The 22,256-nt window shown below is 37.9% G+C and overlaps 1 protein-coding gene and 2 long non-coding RNA genes across 5 annotated transcripts in view; all 3 read left to right on the top strand.

The window, feature by feature from the left end:
• WDR11 (WD repeat domain 11) overlaps window positions 1-5,344 on the top strand; it is a 40,506-nt gene extending 35,162 nt beyond the window's left edge. Inside the window, exons 25-29 of the mRNA XM_082765302.1 lie at window positions 558-723; window positions 1,568-1,665; window positions 2,592-2,737; window positions 3,600-3,679; window positions 4,580-5,344. Of these exons, the coding sequence (XP_082621428.1) occupies window positions 558-723; window positions 1,568-1,665; window positions 2,592-2,737; window positions 3,600-3,679; window positions 4,580-4,737 (648 nt within the window). The 3' untranslated portion in view covers window positions 4,738-5,344. The remainder of the gene's footprint in view (window positions 1-557; window positions 724-1,567; window positions 1,666-2,591; window positions 2,738-3,599; window positions 3,680-4,579) is intronic.
• A 5,704-nt stretch (window positions 5,345-11,048) lies between these two features.
• Window positions 11,049-20,030, top strand: LOC309880331. Of its 2 annotated transcripts, none has more exons than XR_014317944.1 (4): window positions 11,049-11,221; window positions 17,667-17,809; window positions 18,868-18,964; window positions 19,945-20,030. It is a non-coding gene; the product is annotated as an uncharacterized lncRNA (long non-coding RNA). The 2 variants fall into 2 exon arrangements; XR_014317945.1 differs by lacking the exon at window positions 11,049-11,221 and adding an exon at window positions 14,621-14,916.
• Window positions 20,031-20,487: 457 nt separating this feature from the next.
• The window catches only part of LOC309880330, a 35,278-nt gene continuing 33,509 nt past the window's right edge, over window positions 20,488-22,256 (top strand). For both annotated transcript variants that reach the window (XR_014317942.1, XR_014317943.1), the window contains exon 1: window positions 20,488-20,567. This is a non-coding gene — a long non-coding RNA (uncharacterized lncRNA). The remainder of the gene's footprint in view (window positions 20,568-22,256) is intronic.

The raw sequence follows: 22,256 nt of genomic DNA, 5'->3' as shown, positions 1-22,256 counted from the left end.
TGACCTCTCTAAAAGTTAGGCTCCTCATTATAATGAAGAGGCAGAGTGATTCATGTAATATATTAATTCTATTCAGAGACAGTTATCTGTAGTTGGTGTAACAAGCCTCCCTGGTTCAGCTGTTTATGGAGAGGCAGCTACTGTAGCGTAGTTCCAAAATACCAGGTATTAAATCAACCTTTGAGATCCTGGCCAGTTTCTATATCTTTACAGTTATATTTCTTCTGCTTGTTTTAAGGGCTTCTCTTCATTTTATAACTTTGCAAAAGATTCTGTAAACAAGGAAATAAGTGTTCTGAATTAAACGCTTCTTTGGCCCCTAATAGAATTTTTAGGCTGCCATTAAGCGTTATATTCATAATGAATGATTAAGTGCTGTCCTCCCTGAGGATGCTTTACTGAAATAGAACTGTAATCATTACTACTTTGGTATATATATCTGTAGTCTGTTTTTGAATAACCTTCATTGTTATTCGTTCCATGTCCTAAAAGGGGTAAAAGACTGTTTAAAAGTTAATATCTTGTGGTCAAAGCTGTTGTTTTTTTTCTCTTGCCAGACTGACAGAGCAGTACAACTACTGTTAGAAACAAGTTCAGAGAATGCCCATTACTACTGCGATTCACTTAAAGCTTGCTTAGTAACCACTGTCACCTCATCAGGTCCATCTCAAAGCACCATTAAATTGGTAGCAACCAACATGATAGCTAATGGAAAGCTCTCAGGTAAAATGTGTGTTGAATTTTTTGTTTGCTTGTATATTAGCAATTCTGATCGTTATTAAGACCAGTAATGCAGCTGGGAGAGGAATAAGTCCTTTTGTATAATAGATCTTGTAAGCTGCATGTGTTATAGTATTTTCCTTATACAGCATTCAACACACAAAACGAGTACTAACTTGGTTATGAAGCTCAACTTCTTTTGATTAATTTTCATTGGCAATTGTTTTTCTGGAGTAATTATCAACTTTTTGTTTGCATGAGAAGAAGCTGAGCACGTGAAACTACATGTTTTCCACTCGCCTAAGTTAAAAATTATTTAAATTCAGTGTCTTAGTACTGAAGCTGAAATACAGGTTTAGTTTTCCTTCCAGTTCAGAACTTGTTTCTTGCAACTACAGATTAATTTTGCTTGATGTAAGAGATGGTCTCAATATGGTGATTGACCAAAAAAGATACTTTCTATTCTGTGGACAATTAACACTAAATGGTTAGAAATTACAGTATGGACAACATTAAGATAAAGGATTATTTATTAAATTAGTCTGATTTATACAGATCATTATCGTTTTATGATGAGAAATCCAGTGAACAGCTTGTCATTTGCATTTAGAACAAAGGTAAATGAGTGTTTTGCAAAGTACTTCTAAGCTCTGCAGCCCAAGAAAAAGATGTGGTAACGAATACCCATGTTATATAGATAGTCATGTGGTAGAATTTAGTTTTTCAACATCTTCATATGCTAAGAAGTAATATAATAGAGATCCTTTTACTGGGGATGAGTGATCTGCTCGCACTATATAGTAACTCTTTTTTCCCCTTATTATATCGTCTATTTTCTATTTTCCAGAGGGTGTACAGTTACTGTGTCTAATAGATAAGGCTGCTGATGCTTGTCGCTACTTGCAAACGTATGGTGAATGGAATCGTGCAGCATGGCTTGCAAAGGTATGTAATTTCTCAACTTTGTGGTGTAGCATAAATGACCTGCCTAATATGCGTAGGTATGAAGGATGCTGAGGGTGTTCAGTTAACTCCAAAGTTAAATCAATCTGAAGTGATATCATCAGTTCTTTCTGTGTGCTAAGCTATAACAAGGCAATCCATTTAGCTAGCATTCACAGGTTCTTCAGCCTTTTGTGACAGGATTGGGGCCTAAAAATGGTTGGAATACAGTTTTCTTACTTTTTGACTTACGAAGTTGCATATATGCACAGCAGCACAGAGTTCATTGTGAAAACCCATTCTGTGAAACTGCAAAATCCCATTCCTGGAAATGGATAAATAATTAGGCAATGATTTTGTGCTGAACTCGATCTAGCACGTGTACTGATTTTAAAGTTAACACCAACCACATATATTTGCACCAACTTTTGTTTTACTATGTCAAACTTATTAAAGTAGAAATACCTAGACTTAACATTAATACTCTACATTAAATTATGTAATGGACAGGAGTCACTATGGATTATCTTTCCGTGTGCCTAAGAAAAGTTTCTGTTGTTTCTCCTGCAGAAAGTATGGAAAAAAACATTCTCAGATTTTCTAAATGAATGATTCCCATTCATAGGAAAAATAAAGAAGTTTTGTCCTTTAGTCTTCAGTAGATAAAGATTCTTAACTTCTTAATACTTGAGGTTTTAGTAAAATCTTGCGGTAAAAAATTATGTTAATGACATTTAAATGTCAGAGGACCTGAGTGGACTTTTTATATCTATATAATTTTTCTTTATTATATTTGCTCAAGAGATTAGTATACTTTTTAAAATAAAATTGGTAATTTAAGATGATTTTGCTTCTGCCCAGAGGACTGAAGAAAGTGAAACAAAGCTCTATTTAGCTCTATTCAAAATTGTCTTTTCCATCTGTTAAAGGTTCGTTTGAACTCAGAGGAGTGTGCTGATGTGTTGAAGCGTTGGGTAGATCACCTTTGCTCTCCACAAGTCAACCAGAAGTCCAAAGCCATTCTTGTCCTCTTGTCACTTGGATGCTTTACAAAAGTTGCAGAGATGTTGCACAGGTAAAGCTGAAACAAGACAATCTGTATTTTGTCTCGTCTAAATCTGATATTTGAGCATTTGTGACTCAAAAGTCACGGGGAAGAGAGAGAGTCTACAGTTTGATTTCTGACATTTGTTTCTATTTTAGTGTGTTTTTCTTTAATTAACTTTAACCTCAGCAGTGTGTCATTTCTGTGGGCTTGAACTGATCTTTCTTCTGCAATTTCAGGAAATACACTGGCATTTTAATTTACTGCAGACTTTAAGATTGCTGGCACCTTTTGACCAAGCAGTAACAATTTATAGTAGCTGTGATTATTTCTCAGTGAGTTGAGCCTCGATCTTTCAAAATTCTTACATCAAATGTCAGTTTCTTGAATGCAAGGAGGAAGGGGGTGTACAAGATTCTTGGTAAGAGAGCAGTGCCAGAGTAATGGGTGCAAGGGGAGCTCAAGTCAGTATATGGGAACAGTGTGGGTTGTTACGTACTGCCCAGGAGCAGTGTAGCAGCATGAGAAAATGAGAAAAGCACTGAGAGGTATCATGATGTAGTGAACGCTTAAGGCACAAAAGTGCAAAGAGCAAGGTAGAACAATACTGGGAACTGAGAATAGTCTGTAATGGTGTATAGTAGTGTGTAATGTGGCAAAGGGGCAGCTAAATTTTTACAGATAATCCGTGGTGATTATCCCTGGTACTGATTATCCCTGGCGATGTTCAGAAACCCTGGTCAGCACTCAGTGCAGAAGAGACTTGCCACTCCAGAGCTATGTGCAAAGTTTTTGAAAGCCTGTGTGCAAGTTTTTTGATGCAGTGTCATGGAATATTTTTCCATTTCCGTGTCCTAACAAATTATTATTTTATTTTTCTTCCATTTTACAGTATGAGGTACTTTGATAGAGCGGCTTTATTTGTTGAAGCTTGTCTGAAGTATGGGGCATTCGAAGTTAATGATGATACAAATATCCTTTTTCTGAAATCCTGTTTATGCATTTGTGTTCTTGCAGACAATTTTATGTGAGCTAATGTTATATGAACTAATCTGCACAGGAATAGAAGATCCTATTTTTGTTTTACAGGATGTGCGCGTTACAGAATTTTGAGGAAATAAATGAAAATGAATCACTTGCATAAATCTGTAACACCTTTTCCTCCTGACGCTCTGTGAGGCCAGTGACACTGGAAAACAAACAAAAAGTAAAAAAGAAAAAAATTAATGTAGGAGAGAAAAGAACAGATGATAAAATGATCTTTGCAGAAGTCAGACATTGTTACTTTAACCAAATCACTGATTTTACTATATAGTCTATCTTTTAAACACTAGCTCAGGAAAAAAAAAAATACCATATCTATGGTATTCTTCATTACAGTCTGCATTTCTAACCTGGTGTTCTGGAACTCTGAACATGTGCTCTACCATTTTTATTTAGGTATATCCAATAAATAATAACACTTATGTAGATTATACCTGATTTGTGTTTTATGGAGTCATCACTGATGTCAACTTGTAAATTAAAAAAGCTAATAAGTCATTTGGATAACGCCAGATGCATCTAATTAGTGACTACGAGTTAATGGTTTAATTTCTTTCACAATTTATGATGCATTACGGTAGTGCTTATGCTTATCTGAAATTTTTCTGTTTCAGTTTATAGCACTTCATGCATTGTCTGATAAATACTAATATGCATTCAGTAGTAGAATTTAAAGCAACACTTTTGTCTGTATTTTTGCTGAAAAATATTGGATTCGCGCAATTAGCACTTTCATCTTGGGATTGCTAAGGGGTAAGTTTGAAGAAAAAAAAAAAAAAGAAAGTAATTTTATTTTTTCATGTTTGTTTTCCTTAATGCTTCATTTACATAAACTGATTCACGCTGTATATGCAGATTATGCCAGGAGCTTGAAGCTGCTGGGCTTTAAGCAAGGAGCCATTATCTTCGCCTCAAAAGCTGGAGAAGCTGGTAAAGATTTACTGATGGAGCTCAAACAGCCTAAAGAGGAAGTGACACAGGAGTAACAATTTTACCTTCACTGTTAAGAGGAAACTTCCTATCAAACTGGGTTGTCTATCAGGTTGATACTCCACTGTGTGAAAGCGAATTTTCCCTGGAATCGCTGTAATAGCTCACGTGTGTGATTTGAGCAAATGTTGTTAAATTTGTGTGGAGGCAAGATTAAGAACTGCTTTATGTTTATTTTTAAATTGTCTTCATTTTCAAGAGAGGGGAAAATAAGGCTATGATAAACAAGAATATATTCAACTTCTTCAACTATAGTACAAATCAAACTTAAAAATATGCTGAAAGAGTTCTATACCTGTGTAAAAGTCTACTCCATTTACTTCTAAAAATCAAATCTTTATAATTCTTCACTACTGTTGTATTTATATGTATAAATTCAGTCTGTACTGTAAAAATATAAATATATTTAAAGAATAAAGATCACAAAACATGCTGTTCTTTACTGGAAAGTCATGGATTCTCAAATCCAATTTTTCTCTTTAAAATTGTTGTTGTTCTAAATGAGTTCATTCTGTTGTCATTTTCATAACTGGTTGGAATGGAATCTTTTAACAAGTTTATTTACAAAAGGCTCCTCACATTCCAATTCATGAAACGTCCTTTTTTTTTTTCCAATTAAGTCATTGTTATATTCTCTATTGTTCTGAAGTGTATGCTCCCTGCACACTTTAGGGATTAAGTTCTGCCTTGTCTTGACTGGTTAATGGGATCAAAGAATAGGAAAATAATCCTACCTCAAAAGCAGTAAGATAGGCTCCTGCATTTGGGAGGCTGCTGATGCTCTCTCCGCAGTTACTCTTTTATTTGCTGTTTGAATGTCTCACGAATTAACAGGCAGAAAAAGTATTGGATGAAGCCAGAATCACTGGATTTAAAATTACTTTTTATGGTAAACACATCTCATGGTCCAGATACTTAAGGATGCCACCGGCAGCATCTCTCTTCAGTTTTGTGCCAGTATTTCAGCAGAAACAAAACATCTTCCCACAGTATTGTAATGTTTAAATGCTTTTTTTCTTTTTCTTTGTTGTTCTTTGTTGGATGTATCTCTTCTATTTATTGAGATTCCACAACTGAAGAATGTATGCTAAAGTTAAATTGCACTTGCAAGTTGAAGGCTGTGGCATGTGAAAATTAGTCTTGGCTAAAAAAGCCAAGTCTTTAAATGAAGTTGTTGGAGCTACTGAAGTTTAGTAATGGTAGTGAAAAGAATCATATCCTGCAAAAGGTTTCCCCTTTAAATGCAATTCTAAGGCTTTTCTACTTAAACTAATAGCGTATTTGATTCTTCTCATGTTTAAATATTTGTAAAATGCATATTCTACCCTCCTTCCTAGAGGTGCACCAGCTTCATTACATCTCTTTAATTCTGTAAACGTTTTAAATCTAAAATGGGATTTCTGATGAAATTTAAAAGGTTAGGAATTTCAAGAATGACAGTTTTTATACAAATGTGAGTTTCATTGCTCTAAACGCAAAAGGAAATGTTTAAATCATAATATATCTTACATAGGTCCTACCACATCTTACATACATTATAAAGTGTCTTATCCACTTAAGTGTCTGAATAAGTCTCTTAAGACACTTACTCAGTGTCTTATTACTGACACCTGTGTAGTTACTCAAGCTTGATAAAATAAGTGTACAATGAAATTTGCCTTAAGTATTATCTTGTGAGCAACAGAGTTAATCCAAATTAACTGTCATTATCAGTGGGCTAAATATTGGCTCACGTTGAAAACTGCAACACTCCTCAATTCTTAATCTTGTTTTCAGGAGCAGTACGGAGGGACAAGGTCAGCGTAGAGTTAATGTAAGCACACACAAACTTGTTCTTTGACAAATCGCATAGAGTCCCTTGTCAGTGGAACTCTGGAAAAAAAAATATCTGCTTTAATACGTGCTCAGAGTTACGAATCTGATCTAACATTTTTAAAAGAAAAGCATTGGAAACGCCTTTTGATACTGAATGTTTCTATATACTTTTAAGTGTGAAGGTTGCAGAATAATGTGTTGAAACCTGTTGAAACCTTTGCAATGAAAATACAGCATAGAAGTGGTTGAAAAGTTTATTTAGATAATAGTGTAGTCACACAATAATAAAATATAAAAATAAAACCCCTTTGTAAATCTGTGTGTCTTTATTTAATACAAAAATGTTATCTGTTGCACTTGGATGCTGATTGTGTAATTGTTATTTGCCATCTGGACTGGAACAATGTTCAGGGCTAGTTTTAGTAGAGGAAGCGATCAACCTTTGTATTAGTCCCACTTTCCATAGTAGTGCTTATGAGATGTTGGCTTTCAGTAGTACTAATTGCCAACCTTTACTAGTAAACAAAATACTAGTTTGGGCTAAATTAAAGCGGGATATCATCTGTGCTCTCAAATCTTGAAAAGCATGGAAATAAGTGATTAAAGCAAAGTAATTCCTTTCTGCTTTCAAGCTATCCCACAGACTGCCAGTGCAAGACTCCCTTTGCAAAATATGAAATGCATTTAGCAGTGCTGAGATCCGTATCAATGAGCTCTTCTTTCACTTTTGTAGTTCAAGAAACTTTCCTTTTAGCTCTTAGGATGCTTTTGTCACATTGGCTTAGAAGTTTGGTTTTGTTTTTTTATTTGTTTTTAAAGTGCAGATAAACATTTGATGTATAATTGGGGTCGTACAAATAAAAAAGTTTCTAATAACTATGATTTTAACTCCCTAAAATTTTGAGAGTTTAACTCCCTAAAAACTTTGAGAGTTTTCCTTGAACAACTGTGAATAGCTCAAGAAGCAGGTAAAATTTATAACCTGCATTTTCAGGGTTTTGCATTTTGAAGCTTCTGCCAACGTTGAAGTCTTAATGCAGCCATAATGATGGAATCTGTATTTGACCATTCTTACAGTAGAAGAAATGAGTTTCAAGTTGAAACTAAGAGATTGTTTACTCATCTCTTTGAACATGAGTCTTAAGTGAAATAAGCTTGATTTTAAATTATGTGAGCAGATTGTTTGGTAGTTATTTTAAGATTCATTTGTGAAAGGACGGGACCTTTGTCCATAAGAAAGGAGCTTTTTGAACTACATCTTGGGTTGTCTAAATTGAGAAATTCTAGCTGGAGAACATCTTAGAGCATGACTAGTGGTGGTTACCCCTTTCATTATATTACATGAATCATTTTAGACTTGTATGACCAGTGAAAAAACATGCATGTAATTGAGCCTGCAGGTGTTGGAGATGCAGAAGCCTTCATCTGATGAAGTATTCTGAAATGTGCACATCAGCTGTGTGAACCTCATTCAGTCCCGCAGTGTCTTTTTCTTTCTAGATCTGTGTTCCCATTCAGCTTGTGTGCTTACAGTCTGAGATTTATGGTAAATACTGACATGGGACTTTTGTGGTAGTACTTAATTTTAAAAATCAAAATTATTTCAGTCTTATACTGGATGTACTAAATCTGGATGTAAATAAAAAGTCTAGAAAAATAGCATAGCAGCTAAGGTTCAGTACAATCAAGCCCTAATTAAAGTTTTACTTGGAGTATGGTGTGCCTCACAACACAGTAAGTGTATGTAAACGAATAACATTGATTAACTGTGTCTAAAATTGCCTAACTTGGATCAGCTCCTGAGGTGCTTTTCAAAAAAAAATATATATATGATATACATATATATTTATATGCACATGTCCATATATAAACTATATAGGAAGAATCTATGGAAAATGAAAAAAATATTGCATGGTATAATTTCTTTTCAATAAAATTTAAATCAGTCTGCCAATTTATAGACCTTGCAGCCAGATAGCAGCTTATATTGCATAACAAAGAAACCTAATCCAGAATGATGATGTGTTCAGTGTCTGAGTAAATATTCCTGAGAGGTAAATATTCCTAAGAGGATTAACATTAGAGATAGAAAACTAGGATGATCACAGATTTTTTAACAAGAAAAGCGTTTGGTTTAGGTGATCTCTGCCTTCCCAAAATTGTATTCTAAAAGCTCAACTGAATGTGTAATTGCTGGGGGGTGATAAAATAACAACATGTTGGTAAAGAGTACTATGGTGTTGTGTTTTTTTAAAATTACTTTCTCTGAAGAAGTCTGCACAATTTTGATATTACTGTGAGCCCAGTAAGATAACTCATTACAGAGTTCAGGGGAAAAAAAAAAAAAAAAAAAAAAGTTTTACCAACAGATCTGAACAGTCGCATAAAATTCTCTGGTCACGTTGATCCTGTCCCACTGTAGTATCTTTGAATTGTGACTTCTTAACACTAAGTTGTTCAGTTTCTACTTAAACACTGAAGATGAGTCACAGCCATGCTATTTTCTAACTACCTCAGCTGCTTTTGCTAGAAGGCAGCAATTTGAAGCAGAATTAAAACAGAAACAGCTGAGTTTGGAAGGTGTTGGCATGCAGCGTAGTTTCCTGAACAAGGCATTGGTCTACTGTATGAGGACTAGTGAAAATTAGAACCTACAATTCCTGCAGGAAATCAGAAAAATCAGAGGAGAAAAATAGTTAAGCTTGCATTGGTTGTGCTTAGGCTTTATCCTGCAAAAAAAATTTCACACATGGAGCTGTATTTGAAAGTGAGAGGATATCAGAGAAACAATGCACTGAGCAGAGATGATGCTGTGGAAAGAATCTCTTCCCCCTTATTCAGCGAAGGCAGGTGGTGATATGGCAAAGCTCAGCATAAACTTGTAAGAAGAGGAAAAACTAAGAAATTGGGAAGGAAGGAGATCTTAACTCTTGAATTTATATTTCTTTGAAAGCCCTTTTTCATAGTGTCTTGGGAAAGCAGTGTTTTAAAAGGCTTCATTTAAAATGAAGAAACGGGAGAATGGCGAGATACGTGTACAATCAGCAAATAGACACTGCTTATGCATATGCTCAAGGTATAAAACTGCTTTAAAGTCAGAGGCCTAATACAGGATTAATCATAAGGAGATTACTTGTCTTGATGACAAGTCTTGACTCAAAAAATGTGCAGGATGTCTGTCTTTATGGTTACCTGATATAAAACAGGTTTATTTTATTATTATTATGGGTAATAATTATTGTCAAGTACCTGTGTTATTACCTTCTCTAAGTTTCTACGTCTGCCACTTTTTAGACACATTTTATTGTTTTTGGTTTATGTCTCTAATAATTAAGAAATTAATCTGATGTTTTATGTTAAACTACAGCTGGAAAGTTTTGTTGAAGGTTTCCATACAGGTTTTCTTCAGGCTTTGTATCCCTTGTCTGGGTTTTCCGTGTAATTCCTTTCTGTGCCATCAGCAATAGCATTTTTTTGCCTTATGGAAAACTACCCAGATTGCTAATGTAGGTGTCATCCTCCAAGATCATGGCTTCAGTCCCTTCACTGTGCTCAGATAGTCCTTGGTCACCTGTCAACAAGTTGGTTTTATGGTCTAATTTCAGTTCTCAGCGGAGCTCCAACTCATCAACTCGTTTGGTTTGATTTTGGTGTTTTCTGTTGTTTTTTTTGTTTGTTTGTTTTGTTTTTAATATTTTTTCCCTCTCCGGAGAGACTGGGTTTTTCTAATTAAAGAGGTCAGTGACTTGCTGCCTATCTGTCACTCTGCTCCCTGGTTTGGGGCTGAAGGCAGGCTGGGCTGAGCCGCAGGCCGAGCTACCAGCACGTGGCTTTTGTCTGGTAGGGCCTGGTCTGGAGTGAGGCTTGGCAGAGCTGCCCTGGTTGGAAAGGTTTCAACCCAAAGCCAGAACCACGTGCTGAGGAATGGTTTTGCTCTGTGTCCACATCTACGCCAAGCCAGGAACACCCTGCCATTACTCTGCATTTTCCACTGAACTAGCTACGTCAGGTCTCTTGAATGTAGATAGCATAAACTAGTCTTCTCCCTTGACAATTAGTGACAATAATTGCTCCAAATGCCTTTTCCATTCTACTCTTAATTCTGACATATCTTGGATGACTTTGGCTATATCTAATGTCTTTTGCTTGAATAAAGGAATTTGCAGTGCCCGTATTCTCACCTAGGATCTGTGAGCACAGGGCTAAGCCTGGCAACCTGGAAGAGTTTTTGGGTGCTCTTTTGCATGTGTGCTCCTCTCTGCATCCTCCTGCTCGCTTTGCGCTTGTGTCGTGATAAAAGCTTAGCTGGCTAGATAATTATGTTTTCTGTTCGTTTGTTTGCTCAGAGTGTTTTCTGTTTTGTTTGGCTTTTTAAGTAATGTTCTGCTGTGTCAGTCCCCTGATCTGGTTAATCATACACTTACAAGGGGCCAAGGCACAGAGATAGCAACACAGACATGAGGGTTTGGAGTGAGGGTAGCCTGGCTTCAGGTTGCCTTGAAACTGAAAGTTCTGGGGAGAGAAAAATACATGAAAGGTTCGTCTTTAATTTTGAATCACAAAATGTAACTTAGAACATCTGTATTTGAAGATACCAACAAAATCATTTGCACTGCAGGTACATACATCAGATGTGTCCCATCAGTAGTTAGAAATCAGCAGAAGGTAAGAAGTTGAAAGCATCTGAGTCTTTTTTACCTTACCGTATTCTTATTTCAGTAATTTCTTGCATCTGCAATTTTAACTGGTATCTACAGTAACTGAAGTCTTGTATCTTGACTTCCATTTGCTTGCAAAATGTTAATCCCTATAGCACACAGGATTAATTTCATTCTGAGTTCTTTTACTTTTTTATTCCTGACACTCCAAAAATGAAGTTTTTGTTCCACAGTCTCTAGGGACTGTTTTTCAAAATACCAGCCTTGTTTTATATTGTTGTTGTTGTTGTTTTCCCATGTTACACAACAGAATAGGAGCTGCATCAAAATACTGTATGAAACAGCTCATTTGTCCTCCGTTTGGGAAGAGAAAGCAGACAAAACAATTTTCCAAACTGGAACAAAATGGAGTATTTTATTTCTCCCTTCCCTTCAGAAAAATATTTCTTAAATACTTATCAAGCCAGAGAGCCTTCTCTTTATGACTGTTTCTTCCAGCTCTATTCTGTGGTTTACCTCAGCATCTGCTTTCTTTTTCCACTCTCCAAAGTTATGCCTGTTTCTGATTAAAAACAAGCTGAAAGGCAGATTAATGCATTGCAAGAAAAAGCAGCCTTGCTAATATCAAAAGAGACCAGGAAGGTAATTTGTCAATGATTGCCCAGTCCTGGATATGGTGTTTTCTGGTAGCAGCCTTTTCTCCCAGTAGGACTAGGCTAATATATAGGTTTTGTATTATTATTTTACACCACAACCATCTCATCAAAAAGCCAGGACACATTCTTTGAACCCAGCTGAAATCATTTGTTTATCCTTCCTGACTGCTTTGCAGGCAAATTCCCCACCACAAATTGATTTGCAAATGTATTCTTCTCTTTCCCACTCCACCACATTATCATCTTTTTATGAACTTTAAAAAATGTTTGTATTTCTCTGAAGTCTCACTGCTTTGTGATAAACTCTTGCATGTCCTCAGCTTTCAAACCCAGGAGGCAGTGTGCATAGACAAAATAGATAAGTTTACACGCTTTTAAGTTGTATATTGTCTTGCTGGATGTCTCGTCGCAGAGCCTTCCAATATAGGTTGGTATCTGGATAAGATCCCTTGATAGGATCCCTTTCTCCTTTCACCTTGTTTTCCCTAATCCTCATACTCCTCCCCACCCCTCGGGGCATAAGCAAGTCACCACTGAAAAACACAAAATGTGGTATTTCATTAAAATCCTCCCAGGAGAGTTTCCAAAATCCTCCCAGTTTCCAGCTCATGCAGGAGAGGGCAGCAGAGCTCAGGCAATGGACTAGCTGGGACAGTCACTTGACCTGTGAAATAATGCGACCCCAAGGGGTGTTTTGAACTTTCCCACTAGGAAACATTCACACGCGTTCAGTCCTTCCGTGGGGCAGCTCCAAGGAACAAACCGAGCAGGAGCAATCGGATTTTGGTGCAATGTATAACCAGCTGCTTGGAAAGGGAAGAATATTGAGGCTGTCCAGGCAACCAAGGTGTAAGCAAGGCACCAAGGTGTAAGAGCTGGGCTTGTTTCTAAGCATGAGGCCACCCCCTCGCTTGAAATCAGCTTTGATTTGATGTGTCAGAAATGCTGGAAAATGCATTACAAGTACGATTTTAAACATTACGTTGCATCTAATGCAGACAGGGTAAAGTTTGTTTTAAAATTTGTTATCGTAGTCAAGTCTGGTTCACTCTATTTCTGTGTCAAAGGACTGTCTCTTAATTATCCATTATTTACAATAAAGGGGAGATTTTGCTTTCTAGAAAATACCGAGAACAGACCTGCACACAAATTGCAGCAAGTGCATCCGATGCTCAGGTGATGAAAGTAATCTGTTTCTGTGTTTATCTGGAGGATCAGAGGATGCTTATGCCGGTAACCCACGGTAAATTGTTGGCAGCACTCCTGCGAGGCAGCACAGATCACAGTAGCTTATTTTATGTGTGTAGGAAGAAGAGAGCAGCATAGAAAATTTACAACAGGAAAAGTTCTCTCTGACAGTTTTAAAATTTATATACCTCAACAAGAGCAGTTTTAATTCAGTAGGAAACCATCCTTGAATTTTCAGCTGGCAAGTTAACACAGATACAGATTACTTCTTTTGGTAGAAGTATCAAATCTTTATTGCTAGTGATGAGAGGCCGGAGTGGTTCTGACTCGCCAGACCCAGCTCAACAAAAGACACGGTTTTCTTTGGAAAGAAATCCCAATGGAGCTTTCAGTGGATGGTGTTTATGGGGAGGCTTGTTCTGAATGCAAAGCATCTCACTTGATAGTTCTTCAGCTAACATGGACAAAAGTGATGGGAAAGCTGGGGCAGTGAAGAGCCTGACATTGAAAGTACTCTTGCCTTTACCTTGCCAGCATCTCCAAGAGCTTGGGTCATCCTCCAGCTTCAGAGATCTTTCATTTCCTTGTCCTTTTCACATCACAGGATCATGAGTTTGTACCTTGCATGTCGCTCATGCAACTTGTCAGGAAAAAGCATAATTTACCAGAGATAAAACAGAAGAAATGCTCTGTGGAATGTCTTTACACAAAAAGGGCTTGTGAAAAGATAATGACATGAAGATAAGTATTGGCTAATGCTTTGTTTGAATACAAATGACTTATCTTATTGAAGCAATTCTACTTTAAAACACAGAGCTGCTAATACCCACACCCCGAAGCCAGGGATTGAAGAAATGACTATATAAAAGGAGCTCATGGTCCTTATTGAATTGGCCCTATCCCAACAATTAATTCACCCTGGGATCCTGCTTGGTGTCTGCCTGAAGACCACAGGATGGCAGCATGCAAGAGCATCACTTGGGCGACAGCTGGCCTCCGCTTCTCTTGCTGGAGTTTTGTGTGGTGTGGAGAGGAGAGGTACTCCCTTACCCCCCGGTTTGGAAAGCTGTTTTGCCTCAGCTCTTTGCAGTGGTGGTCATTTTTCACTTGTTTGCCCATGACTTTGAAGAGGCAGTAGATGCTCTGAGCAGTAAGCAGTGCTGAATCGTCTGAAGCCAGCTCAGACTGATGGCAGTTGCACTCCAGCAGAAGAATAAATTGCTTGTATAAATAAAGATGATGTAAACACAGGTGATGTCAGGAGAGCTCCAGCCCAAAAGCTCTCCTGGGTTCCCCGAGACAGTCTTTTCTTAGCTCTTCTCTTACAAAAGGGCTAAGAAAACACTTTCCTTGTCCTAGCCTTAGCTGTGATCCCAGCAACCATGCTGGGGCACAGGGCTGGGCTACAACAGCTCCCCTGATCTGTGCTTGTGGGCCTGCATATTTTGGGGGTTTTGTCATTCATCTTTGTATGAATCGGGAGTAGCTGCTCTGAAAGAGTCCATTTCATTTTCTTTTTAAGACATGTATTTCTGGCTACTTCTTGTCTTGTAGGTGAAAACATCCAGAGAGGCCTTTCAGTGGGCTTATTCACAGCTAAGTCTAAATCTCAGCACTCACCATCAGCTGCTGGGAAGGCCTGATAACTCATGAAGGCAAGGCTAAATAAAAAACGCATTACTGAGACTTCCACAAAACTAATTAAACCAAGTTTGAATGCCGTATCTGATGCCTGATGCACAGACACCTGAGCACTGCATAAAAACCTGCAGACCCCAAACAGGACTGTAGCACATCACAAAGGATGGACCAGCTGCTGAAGCTCTGGGAGAGCCGTGGTGAGCAGGACAGCTCACAGGTAGGGGCAGGTCTGCAGCACCAGCAGGAGTAAGAGAAGAGAGTTGGGGAATGGTTTTACTTTCTTTATAGTCCCCATACTGATTTTACTTGCTCAGCCTCAGCGTTGCTGAGCAGAAGCTGAACTGATTTTCTCTCAAAGCAACTTCTGTCTGGTTGGTCAGGATGGATGTTGAGGGCAACTCTGGTACTTGGGCATCTTGTCTCCTTTGGTGGGTTTGCGAAAGGGCCTGTAAATGTAGGACACATGCAATTTTTTCTTGCAATGCGACAGTAGGATGTTTTGCATTATGTTCATACGAACCAGCACCAAATCCAGGACCCACCCATCTAACTTGGCATAATGTTCAGAATAGTAATGACAATATGGAAAAAGAGAAAAAAAAAAAAAAAAAAAAAAAAAAAAAAAAAAAAAAGACATCTGCTACTATTTTATATATATATGTATTTTTGGCCTTATAAGAGTAAGAATATTTTCATGGCATATTTTCATGGCAACCAAATGTAACTTCTGGAGGGATACATCCGTGCATATTAAGTATATGTCTGTCTTTCAACATGTGTCACTGACTTGATCAGAACAAAAAAAAAAAAAAGAAAAAGAAAAAAAGAAAAAAGCCCAAGTTGTTTTATTTCAAAATTTCAGCATTTACATTTTTTGTAGAGATATTTGACCAGCTATGCAACCATTCAAAAAAATAAAAAAATAAAAGTACATTGACAAAACAGTTCATGTTGAGTACAGCTCTCTGTCATATAGAATTTTCAGTGAATTATGTCAAATCTATCTTTATCTGAACTTCTTTGAGAGTAAATAATCCCTAGGAAAGTATGTTTTCCTGGGACTGCTGTTGGCAGTAATGGGTCTCCTCTTCAGGGGCTTGTGGCAGTATTGCCACTTTGGAGAACTTTGTATGTGTATTCATTTGCCAGTTTAAAGCTTTTTAATCAGTACATTGAGAGTAAGCAAGAGATTTAGACGTGAGCTGGACTCTGTGGTTCTTATGGGTCCCTTCCAACTCAGAATATTCTGTGATTTCAGAGATTGGCCAACTCAGTTTATATTAAAAAACACATGCCACTTCACCACTAACACAAAACAAAATCAATATTTATGAGGCAGGGATATGGCAGCATTGCATTGCTCCTAGAGTTGCTATCATCCTTGGTTAGGTGCCAAAATAAGCATGGCTGGAGCTAAGGACAGTGACAGTTTTAATGTTGTGCAGCTCAGAAACTATCGTAGCTAGAAAGAACAGAGGAATTCCAGTAGCAGAAGACCTTCCTTTTATTCTTCCTTCTTCTTTTTTTTTTTTTTTTAAAGATAGTACTTTATGCACCATGAGTTAGAAATGATATAATTTCAGTTTTAATCACTTGTATTGCTGACTGTTGACTCATCTGTTTTTCAGGATCCCATTTGTTGCTACTCATGTTTGTGTTTTGTTTCTGTTTTTGTTTTTGTTTTTTCCCGCCTGACATACAGTGGTGCTGGTTTCTTATTTATAAGAAACTTGTAAGGCTTTCTGCTGGCATATCTTCCCCATTCTTTTCCTGTTGTAAAGTCTTCTAAATCATAACATGTTTTCACACAGGAATGACTCACATTGAGAGGCTCGGTTCCCTCCAGAACTTTTTCTTCTCATCAGGGCTGTGTAGGGTTTCATCCCAGACTGATCTGTCCTTAAGTTCTGTGCTTCTTACATACCTAACTTTTGAAGATGGTTTTCTTCTCCGTGTCTCAGTGGCAGAGGGCTTCATGGAACTAATTATCTCAGAATGAATACCTTGTTGGGATTAAAGGCCTCAATTAACAGCCTTTTGGTTTTGTGATTTTTTATTTATTTTTTTAATTTTCTGTGTGTGAATCATGGGCTGTTCTTTAACTTTGTATTCCAAATTTTCATTACGAAAAAAATGGTTGTTTTCTCTGAATAAGATTGTTACAGGTCCTCTGTGGGATTCCAGTTCAGGGTTCAGTTATAAAACTGAGTGAAGAGTTAATTGCTTGGGCTCAATCCCATACTATTGTTTGGTCCTCTGACTCAATAACGAATATCTTTAAGCTGAGATAGCTGATGAGAACATTGAGGTGAATAACCTACAAGAGAGCTTTTCACATTCACTGTGATGCATTTCCAGGATGTAACTGAGTGTAGCCTTACTGCAGCCAATTGTACACCAGCTGAGGATCTGCCCAAAGATTTCTTATGCACCACTCCCTCACTAAATTCATTCATGCTAAGTTATTCAAAGAGAATGACGTGAAGGGGGATTGTGGAAAAGAAAAAGAAAAATGGAAAAAAAAAAAAAAAAAAAAAAAAAGGAGAAAACAAACAGCAAAGCAAATTCATATTTGCTTTGAATGTTTGTAGAAAAGGGTTGGATTCTTTCCTGCAACTTTGGCAGGTTCTGATTCAGCTCTGGCAGTAATTATTCAGAGCGGAGATGGATTTTGTATGAGAGAGAGAGAGAAAATACACATAATTCCCAGGGAGTCTTGACAGGCTATGCAATTAAACTGATCTCTGACATCTCTGGACAGTGGGAAAGGATCAAAATGAAGTTCATGTTTGATATATATAAATTCTTAAGGTCATGGTCTTCCAAGGTGGGATGTGATTCTGCATCTGCCCCACAGTTGCTGGTTAGGCAGGAGGTCGTCTTTTAGAAAGATGCCCAATCCAAATTTGGAGCCTTAAGTAAAATTACAGCTTCTGCTAAAAAAAAATACATGTGCTGTATTTCCAGAGTGAATCAGCCAAGCCTCAGCTCTTCGCCATTCACCACGACGCCGATCTGAGGGCATTTCTGTGTGTCGGAGACGGAGGAGAGCTGCTGGAGGCTGGCCAGGCCCCGGCCCCCACGCAGGGCTGAGCAGCTCGGAGCTGGAGGTGCGCTGTGGGGGTCACCCCACTCATGAGGCTGGGCCGACTTGCTTCCTGCCCATGGGTCGTGTGGGCACGGTGGGGTGCAGACATGTCCCAGGGTTTCACTGCTCTCTTCCCCTGACTGCACAGTTTAATCGTTGTCCACTACAATTCTCTTCAAAGTACGTGGGCTCTTTTTGAAGACAACACGTGGAGTGAAATTCAGCGTTTCTGCTGCCTTTGTGTTACTGAGTTATTCTGTTTCTTTTGAAGACCCCTGCTGAAGTGCTGCATTAGAGTTTTGCCAAAAGGGTTGCCAATCTGCTTCCCGCTTAGGCGTGCTTTCAGGAAAGCATCATTTTACCGATGTCTGTCTGAAAGCTGAAATGAGATTTTCATTGTGATCGTATTTCAGTTTCTGAAAATCATTTCTGAGCTTCCCAGCAGCAGTGATTCTTTCAGTAAAGACTTTCATCAAGCAGCCTTTTGTAATATCAGGCATGTTATCTACCCAAAGCAGAAATAAATTCAAAACGTTTCCCATGCTGGTAGTTGATAGGAGTTGATTACTCTCACGTGTCCTTAGTCACACATTCTGGTGGCATTTCTAGACATGAATAATAGTTTGGTTTGTTATTTTTCTAATAGGTATCAGTGGTTAGAATGGAAGCTAAATTCACATGTGCTATGTTGCTCTCCATTTCTGCATGCTGTCCTAGCACAAGAAGCTTGCTCAGAAGCAAGAAGCCTTCACTCCTCCCCTTCTGTTCATATGTTCAGTAAAGAACAAAACAAACTTTCCAGAGATAGTTGTGACTGATATCTATAAGGAATGTGTTTCCCTGTAGATATTGTTTACAGACTGCTTAATAGAAAGCATGAAGTTTTTGGCATGGTGCATCAAGGACTTGCTTTGTCCTATGCTATCAAGTGAAATACAGAACATGAATTCAAACTGAAATGGAAACATTATGGAATCATTAGTTATTGTTGATGGAACTGTTTTTGTTTGCTTTTTTGCTTGTTTATTCTTTTGTTTTGTTTTGTTTGGTCTTTGTTTTTGTTTCTTTGTTTGAATGCAGAAGCTGTCACCTCTCCTTACTGGTAAATCCTAAAACCTAATGCTATTTAAAGCGTCCCAGTGTGAAGAAGTTTAAGTTCTGTAACAAACTAGTTAAGGTAAGAAAGCATATATACCTCCATATATACCTCCTGATATGATGGTGGGAGAGTAGTGTTCTTGCTACCAAAATACCCAGAGCTGCTGAGACAAGTTTTCCAGAGCTGACCAGATGTGAGAAGGCTGGTAAGACTTTCAAACAGACATAAAGAAGGTTGACTTCCTGAAAAACAGGACAATTTCACTAAAAATAAACAATAGAGATCATTTTAGTGCAAGGTAAATTAAGTAGCTGGATGAACAGAAAGAGCACAGAAAGCTCTTCTTGTGTACAGAAAGGCCTGACTCTTCCAGTGCTGCCTGCCTACATTTTAATTTTTATATTTCTGAAAAGGTAATAAATAGGAATTTCAACTAAAAAAAAAAAAAAAAAAAAAGGCAGTGGGGAGATTCTTGCTGCTATTTTTTACCTTATAAATCCATTCATATGTACAGGAGCAGTATCATACAATCAAGAGGCATAAACAGATGAATTAACCTTAATGAGGTATTTGGTAATTTCATTTCTGGATGTCTAAAGTTTATTAAACTTTATTGCATGACAGCAGGAAAGAAATTATAAGAACTGCTGCTTACAAAGCCTTCACTCCAGAATTTTACCTTGTTACATGAGGAAACAGAAGTAGTCTTTTCTGTCAGGGATGTTCATAACACAATGTTGGTTTCCCATTCATTGTAGCAGCTGCTGTACTGAGCAGCAATGTTTGCTGTCCATAGCTGTTTGATGTACAGCATTATGTTTTATATTTCATCTACTAATTTTCTATATCTTCAGACTTCTTTTGGTCTAAGCAGACTAAGAGCTTTGTAGAGAGCTTTCTGGTCTCTTTGACCAGAAAGCGATTCTTCCATCTCAATTTGCTAAAGCCTCATGTGTTTATTTACCATCTTCTGAATACAAGTTATTTCCTTTTACATTGTGTGCTGTAAAGTATTCATAACTTCTGATCAGTTCAGAAGCCTGCATTTCTGTTGACAGATGTTTGTTTGACCCTGTGGTCCAGATAAAGAAGTCATCTCTCCTGTAACCAGACTTCATCTGGAGCAAGCGGGTCAGGAGGTAAAAGCTGAATAAAATATTTCATTTTCACTAGGACAGGCAAATTGTTTGGACTGAAATTTTTATAACTGCATCTGATTCCAAAAGCAGACCTTACAACTGAGATTGTCATGTTTAGGGTGGGACTCAGTCAAATGAGGACACCAAAGGCAAGTCAGCAGCCCAGTGGTGCCATGTACCTATGAACACCTGACAACTGAGTATCTGGCCACCAAACACCTAAATCTCCTAAAGTTTTTGTTTCCACATTGCATTTTTTGGGAGCAAAAATTCACAGATAACCTTTTGGTTTTCCGAACTTAATGATTGTTGAGAATAAGTTCCTCTTTTCTTGACATTCGTAATTTAAAATCCCCTCATTTACCTCTCTCTCTCCCTACATTTTCTCCAACAGCCTCTCTGCAGCCAGGATAGAGACTCAGGCTTAAAAACTATTATACCTTTGCTGACTCAGTATATCAGAAAAGACCTAGGCAACATCTGCTTGTGATCCTGTAACCAGATCAACAGACTTTGAGCCAGCACTGGGACATGAAATTAAGGTAGGGAGTACAAGGCATTAGCCAATACTATTCTCATCATCTCCAGAAGTTTCCTCTGAAGTGGTTTATCCACACTCCAAATTGGATCAAGCCAAAAAGGGAGTGATAGCTTTAAGGCATACACAGTGTATATTTAATAAAAGGAAGCTTTCAAGAGAGGAATGTATGAGCTAATGCAATCCAAGAGCAAGAGTAACTCATGCTTCAACAAGTAATATGCATTTTAGTGTCTGTAGCTGATAACTTGCCCCTACTTGTCAATGCTAATTATCTCCTGCTAAATGAAAGTTAGGCTCTTAGCGGTCAAGAGATTCAATGCTTAAATGAAGAACTTCTTAGTTGCCAGCTAATAAGTTTCTACATGTGAGGGATATGTAAACATACTTATTTAGTACAAGGTCAGTTGGTGCACAAGCTCCAGCTGGATAGTATATGTGTGGCAAAGAAGAAAAAATCAGAAAACAAGACACATTTCAAATAACAGAGCCAATACAACATGGCATGTGATAATATCTTTGTCATTGGGCATTCTGAAGTAAAAATTGCCATGGCAGATTTTGTAATCTATGCCAGAGGTGGCTTTTTTAAAGAAGCAAAGACACACATATGCTAGGAACAGCACATCTGGATTGTCCAAGTCCAGAAGATTAAGTGGCTGGCTTCTCATGGACTACCATTTTCTGTCTGCTTTAAATATTTTCACTCTCTGTATAAAATATGTTCTCTAGTGCAGCTTAAAAGGCATTGCCTTCTGAGTCTCAGCTGACATCAAGACATTACATTGTGTCCAGCCATAAACTCCTCCACACATATTATACATCTCAACTACTAAAAGCTTTTGTTTAAAAAAAAAAAAAAAAAAAAAAAAAAAAAAAAGGCATGCTCCTGAGCTGGAGGAAAGAATGATGAAAAACATTTTTTGGCTTTTATAAAAGGTGTATTTGGAATTAAAGCATCCCATTTCAACGGTTATTTGGAAGCTGTGACGAGGATTCATGAGGTCTTGGAAACCTCTTAGGATGGATGGAGACCACACAGCCTCTTGGGGAAACCTGCTCCACTGACCTTATGAAGAACATCTTTTCTATTGGCATGTTAAGCCAGTTGACTTTGGATATTTGAAATCATGAAACAGATGTAATCCCCAATATTGACTGGTACTTTGATACTCTTCCATTTCTGTGAGGAGACATGACTCTCCATTTATCTTTGGAGGCAGTGCTTTGTCACTAGACCATGCTATTTTGGGAGAGGATTTATCCAACCTATTTTGATGGAGCTAATGCAACTAAGAACATATATTTCTGTGAAGTGAGTAGAGTTGTCTGTTGGTTGGCCCCTTGTTGAAGAAAGCAGACAGGAACTGTTGCTCGTGTTTTGCTTTGCAGTATTTCATGTGGGGCATGAAAGCAGGTGTGCTCTGCTGCTGCCTGTTAAATGGAGTCCATCAAGCAGGGTAGGAAGAAAGAGTAGCTGATTTGTAGTGCCAGATGGAGCTTTTGCAGTCTAGTCCCTGTCTAGACTCAGGGAGCTTTCCTAAGGACTTTGGTTGCCTTCACCATTGCAGAACAACTGATCAGGGTTTCAGAGGCTTTAAGCCTGTACTTGCCATGAGCTACCAGCTGTGACTTTTGGCTAGGTTATGGACCTCACTGTCTGGTCTGTACTGGGGGCAGCAGAGGAGAGTTT

This window comes from Aythya marila (genome assembly GCF_965140915.1).
Source record: "Aythya marila genome assembly, chromosome: 7".
NCBI lineage: Eukaryota > Metazoa > Chordata > Aves > Anseriformes > Anatidae > Aythya > Aythya marila.
Note: the sequence above shows the minus strand (reverse complement) of the source record. Positions and strands in the feature narration are given on the sequence as shown.